The sequence below is a fragment of the Micromys minutus genome (genome assembly GCF_963924665.1).
Source record: "Micromys minutus genome assembly, chromosome: X".
In the NCBI taxonomy this organism is placed as follows: domain Eukaryota; kingdom Metazoa; phylum Chordata; class Mammalia; order Rodentia; family Muridae; genus Micromys; species Micromys minutus.
The window spans coordinates 81,389,317-81,411,925 of NC_137970.1; the positions used below are offsets into that span (position 1 = coordinate 81,389,317).

At 39.5% G+C, this 22,609-nt stretch overlaps 1 protein-coding gene and 1 pseudogene across 2 annotated transcripts; one reads left to right on the plus strand and one right to left on the minus strand.

Moving 5' to 3' along the window:
• Positions 1–3,540: 3,540 nt before the first annotated feature.
• On the plus strand, positions 3,541–8,086 carry NXT2 (nuclear transport factor 2 like export factor 2; the record flags this gene model as incomplete). The annotated part of the gene is made up of 4 exons (XM_080909786.1): positions 3,541–3,646; positions 4,572–4,658; positions 7,046–7,190; positions 7,905–8,086. The coding sequence occupies exons 1-4, from the start codon at positions 3,632–3,634 to the stop codon at positions 8,084–8,086; spliced, it is 429 nt and encodes a 142-aa protein (XP_080765912.1). The 5' UTR covers positions 3,541–3,631.
• A 7,536-nt stretch (positions 8,087–15,622) lies between these two features.
• LOC308415061 (coiled-coil-helix-coiled-coil-helix domain-containing protein 2-like) lies at positions 15,623–16,767 on the minus strand (annotated as a pseudogene). Its single transcript has 2 exons — positions 16,716–16,767; positions 15,623–16,073 (listed from the first exon to the last, which is right to left on the minus strand). The product of its transcript is annotated as a coiled-coil-helix-coiled-coil-helix domain-containing protein 2-like (transcript).
• Positions 16,768–22,609: the final 5,842 nt, after the last annotated feature.

Below are 22,609 nucleotides of genomic sequence, written 5' to 3' on the forward strand. Positions count from 1 at the left end.
TGACTCTCATAACAATGAGCTTTTCAAAATACACTTTTTTTTATTGGTTATCTGTACAAAGAAGGGATGCACACCATGATGCAAATGTGGAGGTCAGATGACATCTTGTAAGGGTCTATTCTCTCCTTCCACAATGTGTGTCCTGGGAACTGAACATCAGACATCAGTTTTGGTGGCAGGCTCCCTTTCCTATAAGCCATTTTGCCTTTTCCAGCAATGCTTTGACATATATACTATTTTTTTTTCCATTTTATTGATTGAAAGAGTGAGTCTTATAATGCACAGGTAACGTCTTCAAGGTCAGAGAACAGCACAACAGCAGGGTTAGATTGTGAATCCAGACTGATGGCTAAACTAGTGTATTTATTCCCAATGTTATTTTAATTCATGAAAAACCCTTTAATACAGTTCCTAGTCACTCTCATACTTTAAACAATTGCAGTTTTCTAGCAACAATGAAGCTCGTTTCTCACCTGTTGTTTTCTTTTTTTACTGCTTGTTGTTCTCCATGTCTCAACACATATCCAACAGGTTTTTCAAATGTTTTCAATTCAAAGCTCCAGAAATGTACTTCAGAGTCCCAGTACGTTTTTCAGTGTCATCATTTTACCCAGCCTCACACGTTTAAGGTAGCACCTCAGTGTTGTAATTCTCTCATCATAGCACAAAATTATGTGCAATAAAAATAAAACAGAATAAAACTCTCGAGTTTTCATTCCTCCTCTAAACAAATATCCCTTTCCAAAATCTCAGTTCTTCTTTTTTCCTTGAGCACTACTATCCATCTCAGTAGCCACTTTATAGGCCTAAGAGCGATGTCCTATACACTATGTTTCTAGAAAAAAATCAAATGAGCTAAAGCTTCCCAAAAGTGATCACACATGCCCAGGTATTGGAAAGACAGGTAGAAATAAAGTAAGCAAATCAAGAAGGAGGAGATGAAGAAAGAGAAGAATAAAAAGTGATATATAATAAGTAAACAAATAAATAAATATAGGTCTGAGTCCAAAAAAGCAGCAAGAAGCTGCAGCATACCATCAGAAGTTTTAAAAATATGATTCTCTCTATGGAAACCTGACAAATAAAGTTCAACTACACAATTTAAGATAAACCAATACATACGTCATTAACAAAAAGTTCTTCACCATGTGTCCTTTATGTACTTACTTTAGCAAAACATCTTTTCACCTATGTCTACTTCAACAAATTACTCCTTCGCGTGTGCCCCAACAAAACACCATCCAACACAACTGACTTTCAAAAAAAGTCTTAAGTTTTCACTTCAAATAAGTGAATAAATAATAAATTCATTAATAAGTACTAAATGGATAAATGACAAGGTGTTGATCAGGCAGTTGCATCATCTTCTTTTAAAAATGATTTTGTGAATGTGAGTGTACCTGGATATATGCAGATGTACTACATGCATGCTGATACCAAAGAAGGCCAGAGGATATCTGATTTCCTGGAACTGGAGTTACAGACAGTTCCAGGCTAACTGATATGGGTGATAGGAACTAACCCTCGGTCCTCTGCAAGAGCAACTCTTAACTGCTGAGCCATCTCTCCAAACCAGATTGTGTCATCCTAACAAATGTTTTGGGTTTTTCTTTTCTCTTTTGAGTTTCATCTCACATTCTTTTTTTAAGAGATTTTTTATTTTATGTATATTTTATGTAATTATGGAAATAGTAGGACTGTGGTGGTGGGGATAAAGTGATTAAATGTAAAACAGAAGAGGTAAGACTGAGGGGGAGGAGAAGGAGTGTAGGAAGGAAGAAAAGGAAAGAGGTGTGAGAAATGCAGAGACATACAGAGAGAGAAGATGGGATAGAAAGTGTTTTAGAGACTGGAAACTAGATATTCAGAATTCATTACATGGAATTTCTTTAAACCTTATTAGTATGTACTTAATTGTTCGACATTTTTGTTAATCAGTAAGCTTTACAAAGGTTTTATGTCCACTAAGTTCACTGCTTAGCAGCTAGAGTGTTGCACAATGCCGGGACCACAATAAATGATTATAAGTAATTATTGATAGAATAAATATAAGAAGAGAACCAAATATTAATAAAACATTCGAAGATTCATGCACAGCTTACTGAGAAAATATAGACTAGAAATAAACTGGAATAAAATTAGTTTAAATTTTGGACTTGAGTGTCTGACAAACCTGAGAAACATTCTGGAAAATTCTCATTTACACTATTCGTTAGATTCTGTATGTGTAATTCATCTCAGTATAAAAGATAGAATGGACGATACAAAACTGTGATTCATTAGCATATGAAGAACAGCGGAACATCACGTAGGAGCATCTTCTCCGGAAGTTATTTGCATACAGAATGTAACATCATAACAGAGATACCGGAAGTAACAGAAGCTCAGTCACGCGCAGTCGCATTCAGTCGGACGAGTGAACGGTGACTTGTTAGTACGGTCGTGAGAGCTGACGGAGAGTAAAGATATGAAAAAATTTGGTAGTGACTGGTCCAATGGGGACAAACATTATGGAAAGCCTGGCAGTTCCTATGAGGATCAACAAACCAACTACAGATAGTAAGTTTATAGAAATATTGATTCAGAATTTAGAAGTCTGGCGGTGGCCACTTTGAAATGAACCGTTTTCTTTTTAGAAATGCCAATGGAGTAGTGGAACCAGTTTCATTACTTGAACTTAAATCTTAGGTATTCACTGGTTAATCACTTTATTTACAGACTGTTGACAACACTTAACTCATCGTCGTAAATAACTGAATGTGAGTAAAAATAGTTAGAAACGTGCTTGTGATCACTGCTCAACTCTTTTTTGTCATGTCCTTGAATAATTTGTGGAAGCATACGCCATAGGGTTTGGGAGCGGGGGTGGAGGGGTCGGTGGTCCTTGATATATAATCCCTCCAGAGTGGAATCAGTAAGATGCTTGTGTTTTAAACAGTGGGAAATTGTAGGCATCCAACTGAAGCGTTAGTGGCTGCGGTTCAAAATGGAGAACGTTCTAGAACTTTAAACAGTTTCCAACCTCTCCTGAATGTTTTTTGTTTATTTTTAAAAAAAAACAGTTTTCAGCCCTCGTGCTGTAGGCAGTTGGTGCGCCTTTCCGTAAGTTCTGCCCCCTTTTCCTATTGGCAGTCTTTTCTGTTTCTCATTGGCCTTCAAATTTTGGACCCGCCTCCTGGTGTAAAGACGTCCCCACACAAAATTGAACATTTAATTTTAACTTGTGCCAGGGCAGGTAGCTGGGAAATTTAGGTGCATCTGTTTTCCATATTAAGATTACAAAAGCAAGGTCCCCACCTTTTGTTTTGGTTTTTTTTTGGGGGGGGGGGGGTAAGTTGGTTGGGTTTTTGTTTGTTTTTCGTGTGCTAAATAACGGTAGTAATTTAAAAACGGATGGGCGGGATCAGTCGGAACTGAAGGGGAACGCTGCTGAAAGTTGGAACATCGGGGTGATTTTAACACCGGACTGAGCTACTTCCGGGTGACAATGGGCAGGTAGAAAAATCTGCATTTGGCGTGGTTCATTTTGTTGCTAAATATTTCATCCTTCCGCAGCCAAAGGACCCTGAAGAGTGAGGAGGTCCTGACACCTCCGGGGCCAGTGACTGAGAAGACCATTCCAGGCTCCCCGATGGCCATGGCTGTGGTGAGTGTGCGACACCTCGCTGAGTTGAGGCGCCAGGGCTCAGGCAGCAGAGGAGACAGGACGGGAGTTGCGCGCTGGGCTTGGACACGTGAGCAAGTGGCGAATCTGGGTCTGGACCGCCAGCCCCTGGGGCGGGGCCCGCGCCCTCCGCCCGCCCCCTGGTCCTGAGAAAGAGCGGCAGGTGGGAGGGTAGCAGCCTGTGAGAGAATGAGGTCTGGGTGGCTTGTGGCTTTCAGTGGCGCCCTTTCTGTTGGCGCTTAAAAAAAAGTTCACGATCCCTTAAAAAGAGGGGCAATTGTTGTTAATTCAAAGAATAGAACCGCTTCGGTAAAGTGTTTACTTCATCAGGGTTCCTTTGGGAGAACGACTCTAAGGGGTTTCCTTTCTTAGTTTCAGCAATTCGCTTCCGAACACCAGTGAGTGGTTATATAATGTAAGAAAAATGTCTAATATCCTTAGACTTTCAGGTCGATTTTGACAGGTTTTTATTTTTTAACTCAGTAGCTTTTGAGCTTGTTCATCAGTTGAAAGGAAGCACTTTGCTAGCCTACTCGGTGATTGCCCACACCTCACTCCTAGGTGAGGTGTTACAGTTATTACGGTACCCTTTTGTAGGTGAATGCTTTGTAATACTGAGCTTTTCTTTACTTACATCCCAAACAAAGAGCCCAGATTTATATGTGAAGAGTGAGAAAAATGGGAGATGAATACGTTTTAAAGGCATACACCTAAAACTAGCAGCAGATTTTTTTTTCCCGCTGAAACTTGTGCATCAACCTTTAAAATACTTAAATTTATATGATAGGGGTGGATTTCAAATGCAGCTGTAGAGTGATGAGTATCAATTGGCAGCGTCTTTTGTGTATTTTGTGCTTGAGGGGGATGGGTGGAATTATAATTTACCTTTGTAAAAATTTTCTCGTAGGATTTTAAAACGTATGTGGATCAGGCATGTAGAGCTGCTGAGGAATTTGTCAATATTTACTATGAGACAATGGATAAAAGGCGACATGTGAGTTTTATAGTCTCTATTATTCTTTGCTTAAACACCATTTATCTGACCTACATACTTAATTATGGTGCGCAAGTTCTTTAAGAGTTACTTTTATTGCATTACAGTTTGGTGGATTGTATTTTTTTGGGGGGAGTTGTTGGTTTGTTTTTGTCTTTTCGGTTTTGGTGTTGCTTTATTTTGTTTTCTTGGTTTGGGAGTTGGTCCGTTGTATTAAGATTTTGTTTGTGTGTTTTGAAACCCAAACACCTTGGAAGACTAGAAAGAGGATCTGGTGGGACTTGTGGGGAGAGGAAGAATTGATAAACATTTAAATTTAAAAATTGCTTAAAATAAAAATATAAAAAGAAAAGAAAATGAGTTGCTTATAGAAGGTATTAGTAAGGTATTAGTGGGGACATCAGCTCTGGAATCATATCATAAGTTTGCCTTTACCATGCTCTTAAGCAAAGTCCCAACTTTTCTTAGCCTCATTTTGTTTTTAAATAGAAAAAAAAAAAACTGGAGTGCAGGGCTTTAATATACTATGCAAGTACTTTATCACTGTCCTATATCCCCAGTTCAGGAATTTAAACACTTCGTATAACTTGGTCCAGCAGACCTGTACATGAATGGTTGATCTTTTCTTAATCCCTCAAATTAAAATATGTAAAGAAATGCTGGTGGTGCGAAAAGGGATACCATTGGTGGGATGTCTCTTGGTTTGCTTCTTTTATTTTCTATACTAATAGAAAATGTCTGCTTAAGGTTCACAGTTGTAGCTGATGAGAATCCTAGTAACATACATGCTTTTGGTTTTTAATAGATCAAGGCCTCACTTTGTTTTTGGTTTTATTGTAATTTATTCTTCAACTCTGTTTTTATAGATTTTATGTGCATTTGTGATTTGCCTGCATGTATGAACATGCAGGTGGTTTTGAACCACCATGTGGTTGCTGGGAATTGAACTCAGGTCCTCTGGAAGAACAGTCAGTGCCCTTAACCACTGAGCCATCTTGCAACACCACCTCAATTCAATTTTAAAGGAATTAATTATTCCAGCATGTTATTCATGTGATTAAATGAGTCTCACCTTGTTCTCTTACCAGTACAGGACTGTTTTGTTATTTTTAAAACTTTTTAAAGTAAGATAAAACATGTTATTAACCCTTAGATGGAACTGGGGGTGGGAAAAGCTATGACAACGGATGTTTATTGTCCCTTGTCATGAATATTTGTCACTTATTCTGTTTAATGCTTTCAGAAGTACTGCATCTTGTTGAGTTTAATAGCACAGGCCTTTAATCCTAGCACTTGGGAGGCAGAAGCAGGTGGATCTCTAAATTTAATGCCAGCCTGGTCTACATAGTGAGTTTCAGGACAGCCAGGGAGGGCTACATAGTAAGATCGTGTTTCAGAAAAATAGATAATTGAGAGAGAGAGAGAGAGAGAGAGAGAGAGAGAGAGAGAGAGAGAGAGAGAGAGAGAGAGAGAGAGAGAGAGAGAGAGAGAGAGAGAGAGGTGTGTGTAAAGGGGTAGGGGACAACATAGCCAAGCCCCTCTTGGTGCACACCTGTAACTGTAGAATTCTAGAAGCTGAAATGATCCTGGGTTTGAGGACATCCTGGGATACAAGCTAAAAGTTTAAAAGAAAATCAGGTAACAGTTCATTATCAGGGCCAGGGTATATGTGATCTTTTTAATCCAGCTTTACCTTTGAGAATAAAACAAGTAACATGTCACCTGACCCGAAAGAGTTAAAGCTGTTGTTTTTTTTTTTTGTTTTGTTTTGTTTTTTGTTTTTTATTGTACATCTATTGTGTGTGAGGCAGTATCGTCAAAGCTGTTAGATTTTTGTCTCATTTGAATCTAATCACACTCACTGTCAGAAGCAGTACTTTAGGTGATTCTGACTTCTTTGAGCTTACTATGCCAATACTAAAAAATGAATTCTTCCTAGCATAAAAGCATCAAGTCATTCACTTCTGTTTAGTCACAAGAATTAAAGTGTATTAGGGCTTAATTGGCAACCTAATTTTCCAAATTGAAAAAGAGAAACCCAAACCAGATTGAAACCGCATGTGCTTGGGATTTGTGATCACTTTATTCATTTCTCAATAGCAAAACTTTAAAACCCTTGCTATTTAAGGGATGCAGGTTTTTCTCATCAAAACTAAAATGGAAATTTTAAAATGGGAATTTCCAGGTTTACAGTCAGATAATACCTATTCAAGGCAATCATGGTCACGCTATTTTCCAAAAGTAACAAGGCAAAAGTAGTGGAAATAGAGTGGAGGGAGAGACTGTGCAATGAAAATGTTTATATACTGTCTATAATCTGTTAATGCATTTATAGAAGATGATTATGGGTAAAAAAATCCATTTTTAAACTTTTCCTTTATTTCTAGGCACTTGTCAGGCTGTATTTGGATAAGGCCACTTTAATCTGGAATGGGAATGTCGTTACAGGGCTAGAAGCCCTTGCTAACTTTTTTGAGATGTTGCCTTCCAGCGAATTCCAGATCAATATGCTAGATTGCCAACCAGTTCATGGTAAGATCATGATCTTTCGAAGGATCTCTTTTCTATTAGTAACCACCGAGGTTTACACCCCAAGCAGCAGTAAGCTTCGATAGTGCGTGTGCTTACTTATTTGAGCAAGTTAAGTGTCATGAAAAATCATTTCCGCAGTCAGGCTTTGGGTCGTCTTTTGGCTGCTTTTCACTCCAGAAAAGCACCATTAGTTTTGGGAGATTGTGATTTATTTTTGTTAACTAAAAGGAGAATGCCTACAGAAAAAAAATAATGTCATGTCTTAGATTAATGTGTTTTGAGTGTTTGCTAACATTTCAGAGAACTGTGTTCTGTGAAAGGATGACTTGTGAGAGAATTAGAGTCAGCGGATTGCTGCAGTTTCCTTCTAGATGGGCACTTACTATCTTAAGCAGCTGTTTATAATAGTTCCCCTCATATTTCCTGAAGAATGGCTTCCGAAACAAACTGTGAATGATGTTAAATATCTAATGGAATATTAACACATCCAGGGAGCATATAGTCATGCTAGCATTATGATGTCTGGTTTGAAACTTGAGAGTAGCCTGCAAATCTTTCTGGACTGAAAAATCATCTTAATATATATATATTTTTTAATATTCAATTGTTGACTTTGTGTACCTTCTTAAAGTACAGGACATTCATGAAAAGACTTTTGACATCATAAGCTTAGATATGTAAAGTGACTTATTTCTCTTGTTTCTGTTGCTAAAGAGCAAGCTACCCAGTGCCAGACTACAGTGCTGGTTGTGACCAGTGGAGTTGTGAAATTTGATGGAAACAAACAACACTTCTTTAACCAGAACTTCCTGCTGACTGCGCAGAGCACTCCTAACAGCACTGTATGGAAGATTGCAAGTGATTGCTTCCGTTTTCAAGATTGGGCTAGTATTTAAAGGAGCAAAAGCCCATTCTATTGGTCCATTAGTTCCAGCAAGAGAAGTTTAGTGTGAATTAAGTTGCAAAAGTTCTATAAACTCAAGTGTATGTGCAAAAACTAAATGTATGTAATATTTTTTTATTCCTAGCAGCACCTTTGCTAGATCAGCTGCCAGTTTGAATTATTGCCCTTAAGAGCTTTAAAGATAGTTTTTTTTACATGCCTTATGCATACATTCCACTACTGACACTCTCAAGGTAATAGTAAACATGATATAGGTACTAAGATATGCACTGTGAAGCCAATCTATTGCACAAATGGAGTCCTTTTGTAATCCTGTCTATAGGATAGCACAAGATAGCTCTGTAGGAGGAGGTACTGGTTTGTCAGTTATTAGGGTAATTTCTCAATGAAGCACATGCCTGTTTACGATTAACACTGGTACTAAAGTTTTAATATATAAGTATAGATATTTGAAGTCAGTTCAACTTAGTTTTACACTGGTGTTCTGACATATTTGAATTGCATATAAGTGTATAATAGTCTATGTTTTCTTATACTGACATGTTTCCTTTTGAAATGAGGTAATGAACTCGATGGGCAAAAAATGTTCTTGACTGATACTTGCGTATTGGGTACATTTAGTGGCAGTAGCAACTCTGAAGCATTTTCTTAGAAGCTTCAGGTCACTATATTTATGTGACAAATGGGAGGAAAATAAAAGCTTTAATGGGAGAGTAAGGAATGAGAAATATAGAAATCTAAAACTGAAGCCAAAATTGTTTCCTATCTGCTGGAAGTATAGCCTAGTTTCAGAATTTGCATCCCAAAGTTTCTAAGCATCTTTGCCAAACAGTTCTAAAAATTCGATTTTAAGTTTTTTTAACGTCCCTTCATGCCTGTCTCCAGTATCCATCCGTTTATTTATGAACTTATAGGGTGACTATATCAGCAGTAAATTTAACTTTGTGTCAGAATCTGAAAGGTAGAAAGAAAACTACTGCTCTGTGTCTGTGCCATGAACTCCAAAGTCCCCTGTATCAGCTTCAAGCCCCGCGCCACCTACGCATTACCTGCCACACACATGAATGATTTTCTTCTCTGGTTTTTGCACTACCAACTGCATTACCTACTTTTTAAAATTGTCTTTGATTTTATGATTTATTTCTGTATGGCACTGGATAAAAATAATATTAAAAACACGTTTCTGCCTATGGTTATAAAACCAGAAATCAAAGGAAAGATCTTCATGATAAACTTCAAAGGAACAAACTCATTAACATGATGTTTTAACTTCTAAAGACAAAAAAATTAGTTTTTAGATAAACTTTACACAATTTTTTGCAATTTTTAAATATTTTAAGCTAAACATGCTACCTTTGTTCTGTAATAGGATCAAAATTCATTTTTATTAGTCAGTTTTAAAACTAGTAATTTACTTTGGGCCAGAAATACACTACATTTGTAATTATTGTATTATTTAAATTAAATAGGAGGGGATAGAACTGATATTTAAAACCATGGCTTATTCCAATGCTTATCAAAACATACACATCCTAGACTATTTAGAGTGAGCTTGCTCTTACTTTGAATTTTTTTCATTAACTACGTCTTTAGCAGAAATAATTAAAATGCTCGATCCCTGTCCTTTCTATTGGTGGAGAACATTCTCAAAAGCTGTGTATAATGAGCAATAACAGAACTGAACCATTGTGAATTACTTCATCCATGCTCTGTATAGTTTCGTAATATGTGTGACTTTAAATGGCTGGAACTGCTTATATGTGGACTAAACTATTTTTGACATGTTCATATTTTTATAACTTAAAAATAAAATAAAAATTGCATTTTCACAAGTTTTCTCAAGTCTTTCTTAAGGCATTTTTGTTTATTTTATTTAAGGCCCAGAATAGAAACCAGTTCAATATAAGGCTTCTTTTTAAAAATATTTTTATTGGTTACTTTATTAATTTACATTTCAAATGTTATCCTCCCTTCCAGGTTTCACCTCTGCAAACCCCCAATCACACACCCCATGCTTCTATGAGGGTGCTCCCCCACCCACCCACTCCCACCTACCTACACTAGCATTCCTCTACAATGGGGCATCAAGCCTTTACAGGACCAAGAGCCTCTCCTCTCGTGGATGCCTGGTAAGGCCATTCTCTGCTACATATACAGCTGGAGCCATGGGTCTCTCTTTGTTGGTGGTTTAGTCCCTGTAAGTTCTGGGGTGTTTGGTTGGTTGATATTGTTGTTCTTCCCATGGAGTTGCAAACCCCTTCAGTTCCTTCAGTTTTTTCTCTAACTCCTTCATTGGGGTCCCCTTGCTCAGTCTGATGGTTGGCTGAAAGCATCTGCCTCTGTATTGGTCAGGCTCTAACAGAACCTCTCAGGTGACAGCTATATCAGGCTCCTGAAGAAATGGTCAATGTCCTTAGTCATCAAGGAAGGAAATGCAAATCAAAAGAACCCTGAGATTCTACCTCACACCAGTAAGATCAAAAACTCAGGTGACAGCAGATGCTGGAGAGGTTGTGCAGAATGAGGAACACTCCACCACTGTTGGTGGGGTTGTAAACTCTGGAAATCAGTCTGGAGGTTCCTCAGAAAATTTGACAGAGTACTACCTGAGGACCCAGCTATACTACTCTTGGGCATATAGCCAAAAGAAGCCCCAACATGTAACAAGGAGACATGTTCCACCATGTTCATAGAAGCCTTATTAATAATATCCAGAGGTTAGAAAGCTGAAAAGCAAGTTTTAAACAACAATTTTCAGAAGAAGTAATTCCAATAAGGCACATTTGCTGCTCTTACAGAGGTTGAAGGTTTAGTTCCCAGCATCCACACTCTGGCTCACAACCTCCTGTGACTCCAGGTCCAAGATATCTCTGTCTCTCTCTCTCTCCTCTCTCTCTCTCTCTCTCTCTCTCTCTCTCTCTCTCTCTCTCTCTCTCTCTCTCTCTCTCACACACACACACACACACACACACACACACACACACTCACATTTCTGACCTCTTTCTCACACACACACACATACCACATACACACACACACACACACACACACACACACACACACACACACACACACACACACTTTTGACCTCTGTGGGTACTAGCCACTCATATGGTTCACATACATACATGAAGGTACTCATACCTACAAAAAAATACATCTTTAAAAGAACGTATCATCGACTAGTTAGAGTGACATCTGACTGCAATCCCAGTACTCAGTAGTCTAAGGAAAAGTATACATTTGTGGCACCAGTTTGGGCTATATAGCAGGATTATATCTCAAAAAAAGGTCAACAGACACTTTGGAAGAAAAGAAGTCATGGCCCTAAAATCAGGTGCCATTTTCAACCTTTCAAAGACACATGGGGTTTTCACATCAGAATTTTTGGATGGCTCTTAAATTAGTGCTGCATCAGAGTTGAGCCACTGTCCTCCTTTTATCATTGGTACACAAAACAGTGGTGAATGTTGTAATTAACTGTGTCTTAGATAAAATATTAACAATGAGTTTAGCCTAGCCAAGAATAGATCAGTAGTTAAGAGCACTGGCTGCTCTTTCAGAGAACAGGAGTTTTATACCCAGCACCTACATGGTGACACATAACCATCTATAGCTCCAATTTCAGGGGACCTGCCTCTCACAGGTACTCAGTGCACACAAGTAGCACCAACATCCAAGCAGGCAAAATACCCATGCACATAAAATAATAGTTTTACTCATAAAAAACTGGCCAGGAATCCATTTAGTTCTAAGTTTATAGGCATTAGTAGACATTAAGGCTAAGAGCTTTTCTGCCGTGTGCTGCTTGGTGTTGTGATAATTTGATACAAATTAGAGTTTCCTCAGTTAAGGAATTGCCTCCATCAGACTTGCCTGGAAACAATTCCACGGGGGCATTTTCTTCATTAATGATGTGGGAGAAGTCAGATCACTGAGTGGCTTATTTCTGGGCAGGTACCCTGGGTTGTATATGAAAGCAGGATGAACAAGCCATGGATGGCAAAAGCAGCTTTCCACCATGCTGTCTCCCTTCATTCTAACCTACAGGCGTTATATTGGTCAGCAGTGTCCAGCGGTGAGTCACCCTTGTTCAAGTAAATAGATTTCCACCTATGCTCACACAGGCAACCCTAATTAAATGCAGTGGGTCATAAACAAAAGAGACATGGAAATAGGAAGAAGGGATTCAGTAGGAGAGTCGAGCAGATGAGAGAATAATAGGGAATTAGCACGATCCAAGTCACATGTATATGTGTGTGTTTGTGCAATGTAATTGTGAAAGAATAAAAATAAGCTAGAGAAAGGATCTGAAGAATTAGCTAATCACTTAATAACATTGGCTGCTCTTTCAGATAACCTGGGTTCAATTCCCAATTGCAGAATGATGACTCACACATGTCTGTAGGGATGTGACTGCCAAGGGATCTGACTCCCACTTTTGGCCACCATGGGCACTGCACACTCATGATATACAGATATGCATGTATGCAAAAACCAATAGACATGAAATAATAATAAAAGTATGTATTTTTAAAAGGGGACACATAGGAAGGAAACCAGTGTCAATCACTGGCCTCTACATGCAAATGCAAACTACACACACACACATACACACACACACACACACACACACACACAATATTTCCAAGGTATCTGGGAAGGAAACAAGAAGTTAGCTAAGCAAATAAAAGTCAAACGTTGATCCCTTCATTTTTATAAAATCCCTGAAATTTTGCTGGATTAACTATTGCCAAAAAATTAGATGGGAAATTTGGTAGAAAAAATATTTTCTGTTGTTCTCAGATTGATTTAATGTAATATAGAAAGGATAAACATGCTTTATTCTGGCTGGCATGATAATCCAGAACTCGGGAAGCAGAGGCATGTATATCTCTACAAGTTCTAGAGAGGCTAGCCTGGTTTACAAAGTAAGGCCAGAAGCATACAGGGGAGGGGAAACAGGAGGGGGACAGGATAAGGAAAGGGAGAGGGTGAAATAAAGTGTAAATATTCCGTGTGTATTACTATAGCCATGCATTTATTTGTATTGGCATTTTGCCTGAATGTGCCTGGTTTTCCCTGGACCTGGGGGTACAGGTGGTTGTGAGTGCTCAGAATAAAACTGAAGTCCACTAGAGGAGCAATGAGTGTTCTTACTCACTGAGCCATCTCTCCAGCGCCTGCCCATGTGCATTCTTGACTATGAGTTCTTCCATCATAGCATGGTCAATTTACAAAAGATTACACTCTTAAAATCGACTTCCTCTCTCCTCTCAGCAACTATCAGAGGCCAATGGCTCCTCATCTAGGGGCCAGACTTCCTGCCTTCCTCCCCTTCCATGCTGAAATTTTTGTCTGGCTTGGGATTGCACAGGTTTCATGCATGCTGCCATATCTATTCTGGGTTCATATGTCCATCCAAACTGTTGTATTTGGCAAACAGTGTATCTGTGTAGCCATCTACTGCCTCCAGCTCTTATCATCTGTCTATCAGCCCCTGATAGACATTCCACAATGATCCCTGAGTCTTGGGGGGAAGAGTTGTGATGTGGATGTCACATTTAGGGTTGAGAATGAACGCCAAAGTCTCTTACTCTTTGCAACTTGCCAACCTATGGCATCAACTGCAAACAGAAGCTTCTCAGATGAGGACTGAGAATTGTATTTATCGATGGGTATAATAAATTACTGGGTATTGGTTTAATAGTGTGTTCATTTAGTAAAATACTAGTAGCAGGTTCTCCCCCTAGGGCCCATGACTGATCTCTTTAGCCACAGTTATTCCCTGAGAGTGGTTTCATTTTATGGATTGGGGCTTAAGTCCAATCAGAAAGTGGTTGGGTTAAAGCCATGATGTCTGTGCCACTGTTGCACCAGTGGCCGTTTCTTCCCATGCTACTCATTATCGTGTGGTCCAGAGGACACAGCTGGGTAAGATGATTCCAACCCCCTGCCCCACCCCATCTGGTAGCATGAATAACACTTCCTTTTTTCTGTTTCTTTTCTTTTTTTTCTTTTTTCTTTTTTGATCTGTTGATTCTTTTAAAAACTGTTTTTAATTTACTGTTTGTGTTGATATGTGTACACTTGTGGGGCTTTATGTATACCACGTGCATAGCAGTGCCTGCAGAGGCCAGAATTTGGCTCAGAATAGTATTTCCTCTTAGTCGCTGAGCCATCTCAACCCTCTGTTCGTTGATTCTTCAAAGGTACAGTATCCTCAGCTTTTTGCCTTTACATTTTTCCTTCAAAGACATTCCAACTTTCACAATAAATTCTACAAATGAGTTGGAAGTGTATCAATCCCTTTGCCTCACATGTTTAAGGTCCTGAGTCGGCTTCTTAGCATCCAAAAAGAACAAAATTATTTAAAAAAAAATACAGGGGGGGTGCACTGGCTGGTTTTGTGTCAACTTGACACAACTGGAGTTATCACAGAGAAAGGAGCCTCAGTTGAGGAAATGCCTCCATGAAATCTAGCTGTAAGGCATTTTCTCAACTAGTGATCAAGGAGGGAGGGCCCAGCCCATTGTGGGTGGAGCCATCCCTGGGCTGGTAGACCTGGGTTCTATAAGAAAGCAGGCTGAGCAAGCCAGGGGAAGCAAGCCAGTAAGTGACATCCCTCCATGGCCTCTGCATCAGCTCCCGTTTCCTGACTTACCTGGGTTCCAGTCCTGACTTCCTTTGGTAATAAACAGCAATGTGGAAGTGTAAGCTGAATAAACCCTTTCCTCCTCAACTTGCTTCTTGGTCATGATGTTTGTGCAGGGATAGAAACCCTGACTAAGACAGGCGGGGAATAAAAAGAATTTTACGAAATTGTACCCTGGCTTTGATACCTGTCTTAGGAGCCAGAGTCCCCTTGGTGCCTAGCCATAAGCAAACTGCACCTGGCTCAGCATCGACCCTTGAGCTCTGGGTAGCTCAGCACTACCGCGGAAGTACAGGCCCGGACACTGTCCCCTTTCAGGAAGGACAAGTCCACAATCCCCCAACCCTCTGCAGGCCCAGAAGGTGGGGTCCCTCCACCAGGCCTCCATGTTTGATTTACCACGAGCACCTTCAGCGAGGTTTGTTCCCTAGCAGGACATGAACATCAAACGTGCTTAGGTACCCCAGGGGTAGTGTGACACCCAGAGTGTTCCCCCGCCCAGCTAAGGCTCTTTCCTTTTTGCCCATGAATCCAAACTGAGAAGGAAAAATCACTCTGTAATCAGATCTGCAGTCAGCATACGAAAGCTAGACCATAGAAATTAACCATCCAGATAAGTACCAACTTGATTTCTCTCTCTCTCTCTTTTCAGAATAAACTAATTTATTTTTTAACTCACAATCACAATACAGTTAGTTCAAGGAGGCCAAACACTTGTCCAGTAATCGACACCACAAGCCTCAGTAAAACATCTCTAGTTAGATCTCTTTCATGGCCATTCAGAAGCAATGGGGCTGTTAGAAATAAGGGTCCACACTTGCACTACCAGTTAAACAAAACCAATTTTACATCTCTTCAGCTTCAATTTCTCGATTACATTAAACCATTTGCAACCCTGCACTGCCGCAGCACCTCACTGAAGCCTTCACAGAGCTTGACATCGCTCTGGTTCTGGGCACATTCCAGAAACTGCTTGATCTCTAAAGACCAAGGTCCAAAAGCCTGCTGGTCCTGCAGCTGTGCTCCCCGAGGTTCTGAGGTACTTCAGCTCAGCATTACCACCTCCCCTGAAGCCCCCAGTGATGGCGTGACCCAGGGTGTGCCCCACTGCAGAGCCCAGGCCACACCGGCTGCAGTGGATGCCATCTGGGCCATGAGGCCTGGCTGCCGGGCTGCAGCAGCAGGTGAGCCAACTGCAGATGGTGCAGCTGCTGCTGGAGGCTGAGCTGCAGGTGCTTTTCTGGGAGCAGCCCTCATAAGAGGGGCTGGCTGGCCTGAGGAGTCGCCCGAGAAGTGGGGCTTCGGCTTCCACGCCATATCCTAACTGCTTGTAATCTCAATGTTTAGAAAAGACAAATTGCCCTCTCTTATTCTTCTCTTATATATTATATCCTGACCCCTCCCTATGCATGTCGTTGTTCCTTCTTCCACCTTCTGTCTCTTCCAGCTCCCAGGGGTATCCAAACATGGTATGCCACCCAACAGGGCATAACAAGTTACAATACCTGTAGGAACAAACCTTCATATGTTGAATGAGGCAACACCTTAGGAGGAAAAGGTTCCCAAAATCAGGCAAAAGAATCAGAGACAACCCCACACTCTCACAGTTAGGAGTCCCACAAGAACAGCACTTGTATACAGAGGGCTTAGCTCAGGCACATACAAGCTCTCTGATGATCACTTCAGTCTCTGTGAACCCCTATGTGCCCCGCTTAGCTGATTCTGTGAGACATATTATTGTAGTATCCTTGACCCCTCTGGCTCCTGCAATCCTTAGTCCCCTTCTTTGAAAGGGTTCCCTGTACTCTGCCTAATGTTTGACTGTGGGTCTCTGTCTCTGTCCCCATCAGTTTCTGATATATAGTCTCTCTGATGATGATTTTGCTAGGCTCTAGCCTATGAATATAGCAGAGTATCATTAGGGATCATGTCATTGACTCTTTTTCCCAGTTGTGTTTGGTTCTACCTTGGGTCTCTGGGCTCTCCAGCCTCCTACGCATCCAGGAAGTATCAGGCATGGGCTCCCTCTCATGTCATGGGCCTCAAGTTGAACCAATTATTGTTTGGCTGCTCTAACAAATTCTGTGTTACCATTACCCCAGCACATCTTGCAGTCAGGACAAATTGTAGACAGGTTTTATGGCTATGTTGATGTCCCAGTCCCACCACTTGGAAGCCATGCATGGTTACAGAAGATGGCCAGTTCAGGCTCTATATCCCCCATTACTGGGAGTCCTCACTAGGGTCACCCTTACAGATCTCAGGGATTTTTTCCATTCCACTAGGCTTCCACATTGCCACCAGAAATGCTCCCCAATTCTAGTCATCTCTCCAAGTACTCTCCCCCTCCAGCTCCCAACCCAAACCCGAACCCCCCTGTTCCCATTCCCACCTCCACCCCCATCCATCCTTGAAATCTATTCTGTCTCTCCTTCATTGGGACATCTATGCATTGCCCCCGCTTAAGCACCCCTTGTTACTTAGCCTCTCTGGGTCTGTGAATTGTAGCATGATTATCCCTTATTTAACAGATGATGTCCACTAATAAATAAGTACATACTATGTTTGTCTTTCTGGGTTTAGATTGCCTCACTCAGAATGAGTTTTTTACTTCCATCCATTTGACTGCAAATTTCATACTGTCATTGTTTTTAACAGCTGACTAATAAATACTCCATTGTATAAATGTACCACATTTTCTTTATACACATTGTCTTCTGTTGAGGGGTATCTAGGTTGTTTTCATTTTCTGGCTTTTATGAATAAAGCAGCAATAAGCACAGTTGAGCAAGTGTCCTTGAAGTAGGATAGAGTGTCCTTTGTGTATATGCCCGAGAGTGGCATAGCTGGGTCTTGATGCAGATATAGTCCCAGTTTTTGAGAAACCATCATATTGACTTCTAAAGTTGCTGGGCAAGTTTTTACTTCTACCAGCAATGAAGGAGTGTTCCCTTTGCTCCACATTTGTGTCAACATGAGCTGTCACTTGAGTTTTTTTATCTTAGCCATTCTGATAAGTGTAGGATAGAATCCCAGGGTCGTTTGGATTTGCACTTCCCTGGTGGCTAAGGACATTGATCATTTCTTTAAGTGTTTCTCAGCCACATAAGATTCCTCTGTCAAAAATTCTCTGTCTAGAGCTCTACCCCCATTTTTGAATTGAATTATTTGGTTTGTTGATATCTAGTTTTTTGAGTTAGTTATATATTTTGTATACTAGCCTTCTGTCAGATGTGGAGTTGGTGAAAACATTTTCTCATTCTGTAAGCTGCTGTTACGTAGACTGCGGCTAACTTACTGAGGAATGGTGCCACCTACAGTGGGATAAGCCCTCTTACATCAACTAATAAGACAATTCCTCTAAGACACGTTCACATACATAAGCAAAACTTATCATTTTTGGAAAGATCAACATCTTAAAAATGGCCATCCTACCAAAAGCAATCTACAGATTCAATGCAATCCCCATCAAAATTCCAACCCAGTTCTTCATGGAATTGGAAAGATCAATGTGCAATTTCATATGGAATAACAAAAGACCTAGAATAGCGAAATCCATCCTCAACAACAAAAAAACATCTGCGGGAATCACTATCCCTGACCTCAAGCTATATTACAAGGCAATTGTGCTGAAAACTGCATGGTACTGGTACAGAAATAGGCAAGTGGATCAATGGAATAGAATAGAAGATCCAGAAATGAGCCCTCATGTATATGGTCACCTGATTTTTGACAAAGGAGCAGTAAACATTCAATGGAAAAAGGACAGCCTATTCAACAAATGGTGCTGGTCCAACTGGCACTCAACATGCAAAAGAATGAAAATAGACCCGTTCTTATCTCCTTTTACAAAGCTCAAGTGTAAGTGGATTAAAGATCTCCACATTAAACCAGATACACTGGAACTATTAGATAAGAAAGTAGGGAAAACCTTAGAACACATAGGCACAGGAGAAAATTTCCTGAACAAAACACCAATAGCTCAAGCTCTAAGGTCAAAGATTAACAGATGGGACTTAATGAGATTGCAAAGTTTCTGTAAGGCTAAGGACATCGTCAAGAAAACAAAACGGCAACCAACAGAATGGGAAAAGATCTTTACCAACATCACATCAGATAGAGGCCTAATATCCAAGGTGTACAAGGAACTCAAAAAGCTAGACACCAGAGAATCAAATAACCCTATTAAAAAATGGGGTACAGAGCTAAACAAGTCATTTTCAGTTGAGGAACACCGAATGGCCGAAAAACATCTGAGGAAGTGCTCTACATCCTTAGCCATCAGGGAAATGCAAATCAAAACAACCCTAAGATTCCACCTCACACCAGTCAGATTGGCCAAGATCCAAAACTCAGATGACAGCAGATGCTGGCGAGGCTGCGGAGAAATAGGAACACTTCTCCACTGTTGGTGGGGTTGCAAGCTAATACAACCACTCTGGAAATCTGTCTGGCGATACCTCAGAAAATTGGATATAGTACTACCTGAAGACCCAGCTATTCCACTTCTGGGCATATACCCCAGAGACACTTTAATACACAACAAAGATATATGCACCACAATGTTCATAGCGGCTCTATTTATAATAGCCAGAAGCTGGAAGGAACCCAGATGTCCTTCAGAAGACGAATGGATACAAAAATTGTGGTACATATACACAATGGAATACTACTCAGCCACCAGAAACAATGACTTAACCAAATTCTTAAGAAAATGGCTGCATCTAGAGAAGATCATCCTGAGTGAGATAACCCAGTCACAAAAGAACAGACATAATATGCAGTCACTGATAGTGGGATACTAACCCCAGAGGCTTGCACTCCCCCAGAAACAACTCACAGACTGTATGAAGTCCAAGAAATAAAGAAAACAAAAAATATACATATATTCACAAAACAAGAAGACTTTGACTATTTCCATGTTGCGTTTTGTTTTGCATGTACTTTACGCTTATTGCAACTAGTACGTTTTCAATGCATACTGTCAAGCCCTTGAAAAAAATCAAGTACTGACTAAAAAACATATTCACATGGTTTTATGTAAAATTTATTTTAATGTCTGAAAAAACAGTACTGACAAAAATGTATAATTTTAAGCAAAAAATGTTTAAAATCTTTACACTTATCTTTGTTTTGCAAAATAAAGTCGTTTAAAAAAATAAATAAATAGAGCTGCTATGAAAAAAAAACTTATCATTTGAGGTTTCTCTTTTTAGGTGACTTATGGGTTTTGTCACATTGAAAATTATGGCTAACCAAGACATATTTAAAATGATTATTTCAAAAATTGTTGGGTTACAGTATAAATAAAATATTTCTGAGTGCCATGGTACATGCTTTTAATCCTAACACATGGGACCACCAATACAGGATAATCATGAATTTTGGCTACTCTAGGTTACATAGAGAGTAAATAAGTTAAAGAATAAATATATTTAATCTTGATCAAAGCCATCAATTTTTCCTCCAAATAAGATCTACAATTCATACTCTCACATAGTCTTTGTAAGTACTCATTTCCCATGCTCTTATTCATACAAATTTACTAACTTTATTAGTGATAAAATAATTTTGTATTTCTTCAATTGCTAGAAAAAAATGGATAACACCAAAATGTGTACCTCCAATTTTGAAGTCAATTGTTTTTTTTTTTTTTTTCTTATATCTCGTGGATAATCAGTTACTATACACAACATAAAAAATTCTGACTTGTAGGAAAAAAAATGTTTGATCTAAACTCTGGACCACAGTAATAATTGAGATAGAAAACATGTTTATTTTGAGTTAATCTTATCCTTATACCTGTTTGATCAACACTGTACACCCGTTCTGAAAATGGCAACCCCTTTCTTGAAATTTCTTAGATTCTTGACTTTGCTTCCCCCCCCCCCCACACTCGGAGACTCAGATGAATTTTCACTACTTTCACCAAGCTGCTCTTCCCATACCACACCCAAACTGTCACCATTCAACTGTAACATTGTTCAAGCCCTGCTCTCAGTTTTTTTTCATTCTGATCCTGCCTCTGTCTGTCCCCAGTGTATTCCCAACTCAACCATGAAAGTGGTCCTTTAAAAATTGCAAGGTAAATTATGACTCTCCTGCTTAGAACTCTGCCTATCTGGTTTTGTATCTCACTTTTAAGTTAAAACTAAAGCTCTTACCAATGTCCTCACTGTCTGATCCTGCTGCCCTCTCTGCCTTCTTCCTAATGTCACTGCATTCCAGCTACTTGGCCTCTTTGCTGAGCATGAACTAGTCCGGAGGAAACATTGTCATTTGAGTCTGCTTTGTTCATCCACCAAAATGTTCCATCAAATACCTTTCTCCCTTGCTCAATTGTGACCTAATTAGATACCCTCCCTCTAGAACTATTCTAAAAGGAATGGTTTCCTCACCACTCTGTCCCCTTGCTCTGCTTTAATTTGTTATATGGCACATTTTATATGCAGTATATTTCATTCCTGACCTTTCATTTCAAGAGGAAAGCGCCTTGTATATTTTGTTTGTTGCAGAATTCCTTGAGCACTACAGTGCTTGGCAGGGAGTAACTTCTCATTAAATAGTGTTTTGAATAATTGAACGGTTAAGTTCTTTTTTTTTGAACAACTTTATTTTAAAAAACAAACATAAATGTACAAATCTTAAGCATTTTTGCATAAAAATATATGAATACATTTTTGTCAGTGCTTGGTTTTTTTTTTTTTTTTTAAGGTTTGATACTCTGCATTAAGATCTTACTAGTTACAATGAGCATAAAGTACCCGGAATTAGTCAAAGTTTTTTTGTTAAGCATAATGGCTTTTTCTTTTCTTTTCTTTTTCTTTTCTTGAACTCCACAAAGTCTGTGGGTTGTTTCTAGGGTGTTCAGAGCTTTCTGGGGTTAATATCCAATTATCAGTGACTGCATATTATATCTGTTCTTTTGTGACTGGGTTATCTCACTCAGGATGATATTCTCTAGATGTATCCATTTACTTAAGAATTTCATGAAGTCATTGTTTCTGATAGCTGAGTAGTTTTCCATTGTGTAAATATACCACAATTTTTGTATCCATTCATCTACTGAAGGCCATCTCGGTTCTTTCCAGCTTCTGGCTATTATAAATAGAGCTGCTATGAACATTGTGGTGCATGTGTCTTTGTTGTGTGTTGGAGCTTCTCTGGGGTATATGCCCAGAAGTGGAATAACTGGGTCTTCAGGTAGTACTATGTCCAATTTTCTGAGGAATCACCAGACTGATTTCCAGAGTGGTTGTACCAGTTTACAACCCCACCAACAGTGGAGAAATGTTCCTCTATCTCTGAATTCTCGCCAGAATCTGCTGTCATCTGAGTTTTGGATCTTGGCCAATCTGACTGGTATGAGGTGTAATCTCAGGGTTGTTTTGATTTGCATTTCCCTGACAGCTAATGATGTCGAGCACTTCCTTAGAAGCTTCTCAGCCATCTGATATTCCCCAATTGAGAACGTTTTTGTTTAGTTCTGTACCCCATTGTTTAATAGGGTTGTTTGATTCTCTGGTGTCTAGTTTCTTGGGTTTTTTGTATACCTTGGATATTAGGCCTCTATCTGATGTGGGGTTGGTAAAGATCTTCTCCCACTCTGTTGGCTGCTGTTTTGTTTTCTTGACAGGAAGAATGGTTTAGTTCTAACATTAATGAGTCATTTCTAGTGCTCTGTGAATTGCCTCGTCATGTTCTTCACACATATGTCCACTGAGGTTTTTGCATATGATTTTTTTTAGGTATCTTTAGAGCCTGTGGGTTATGTCCCCCTTTAGGGTTCAAACAACCCTTTTACAGACCTAAGACCATTGGAAAACACATTTCTAATGTACAATTCATAACACTAGAAAA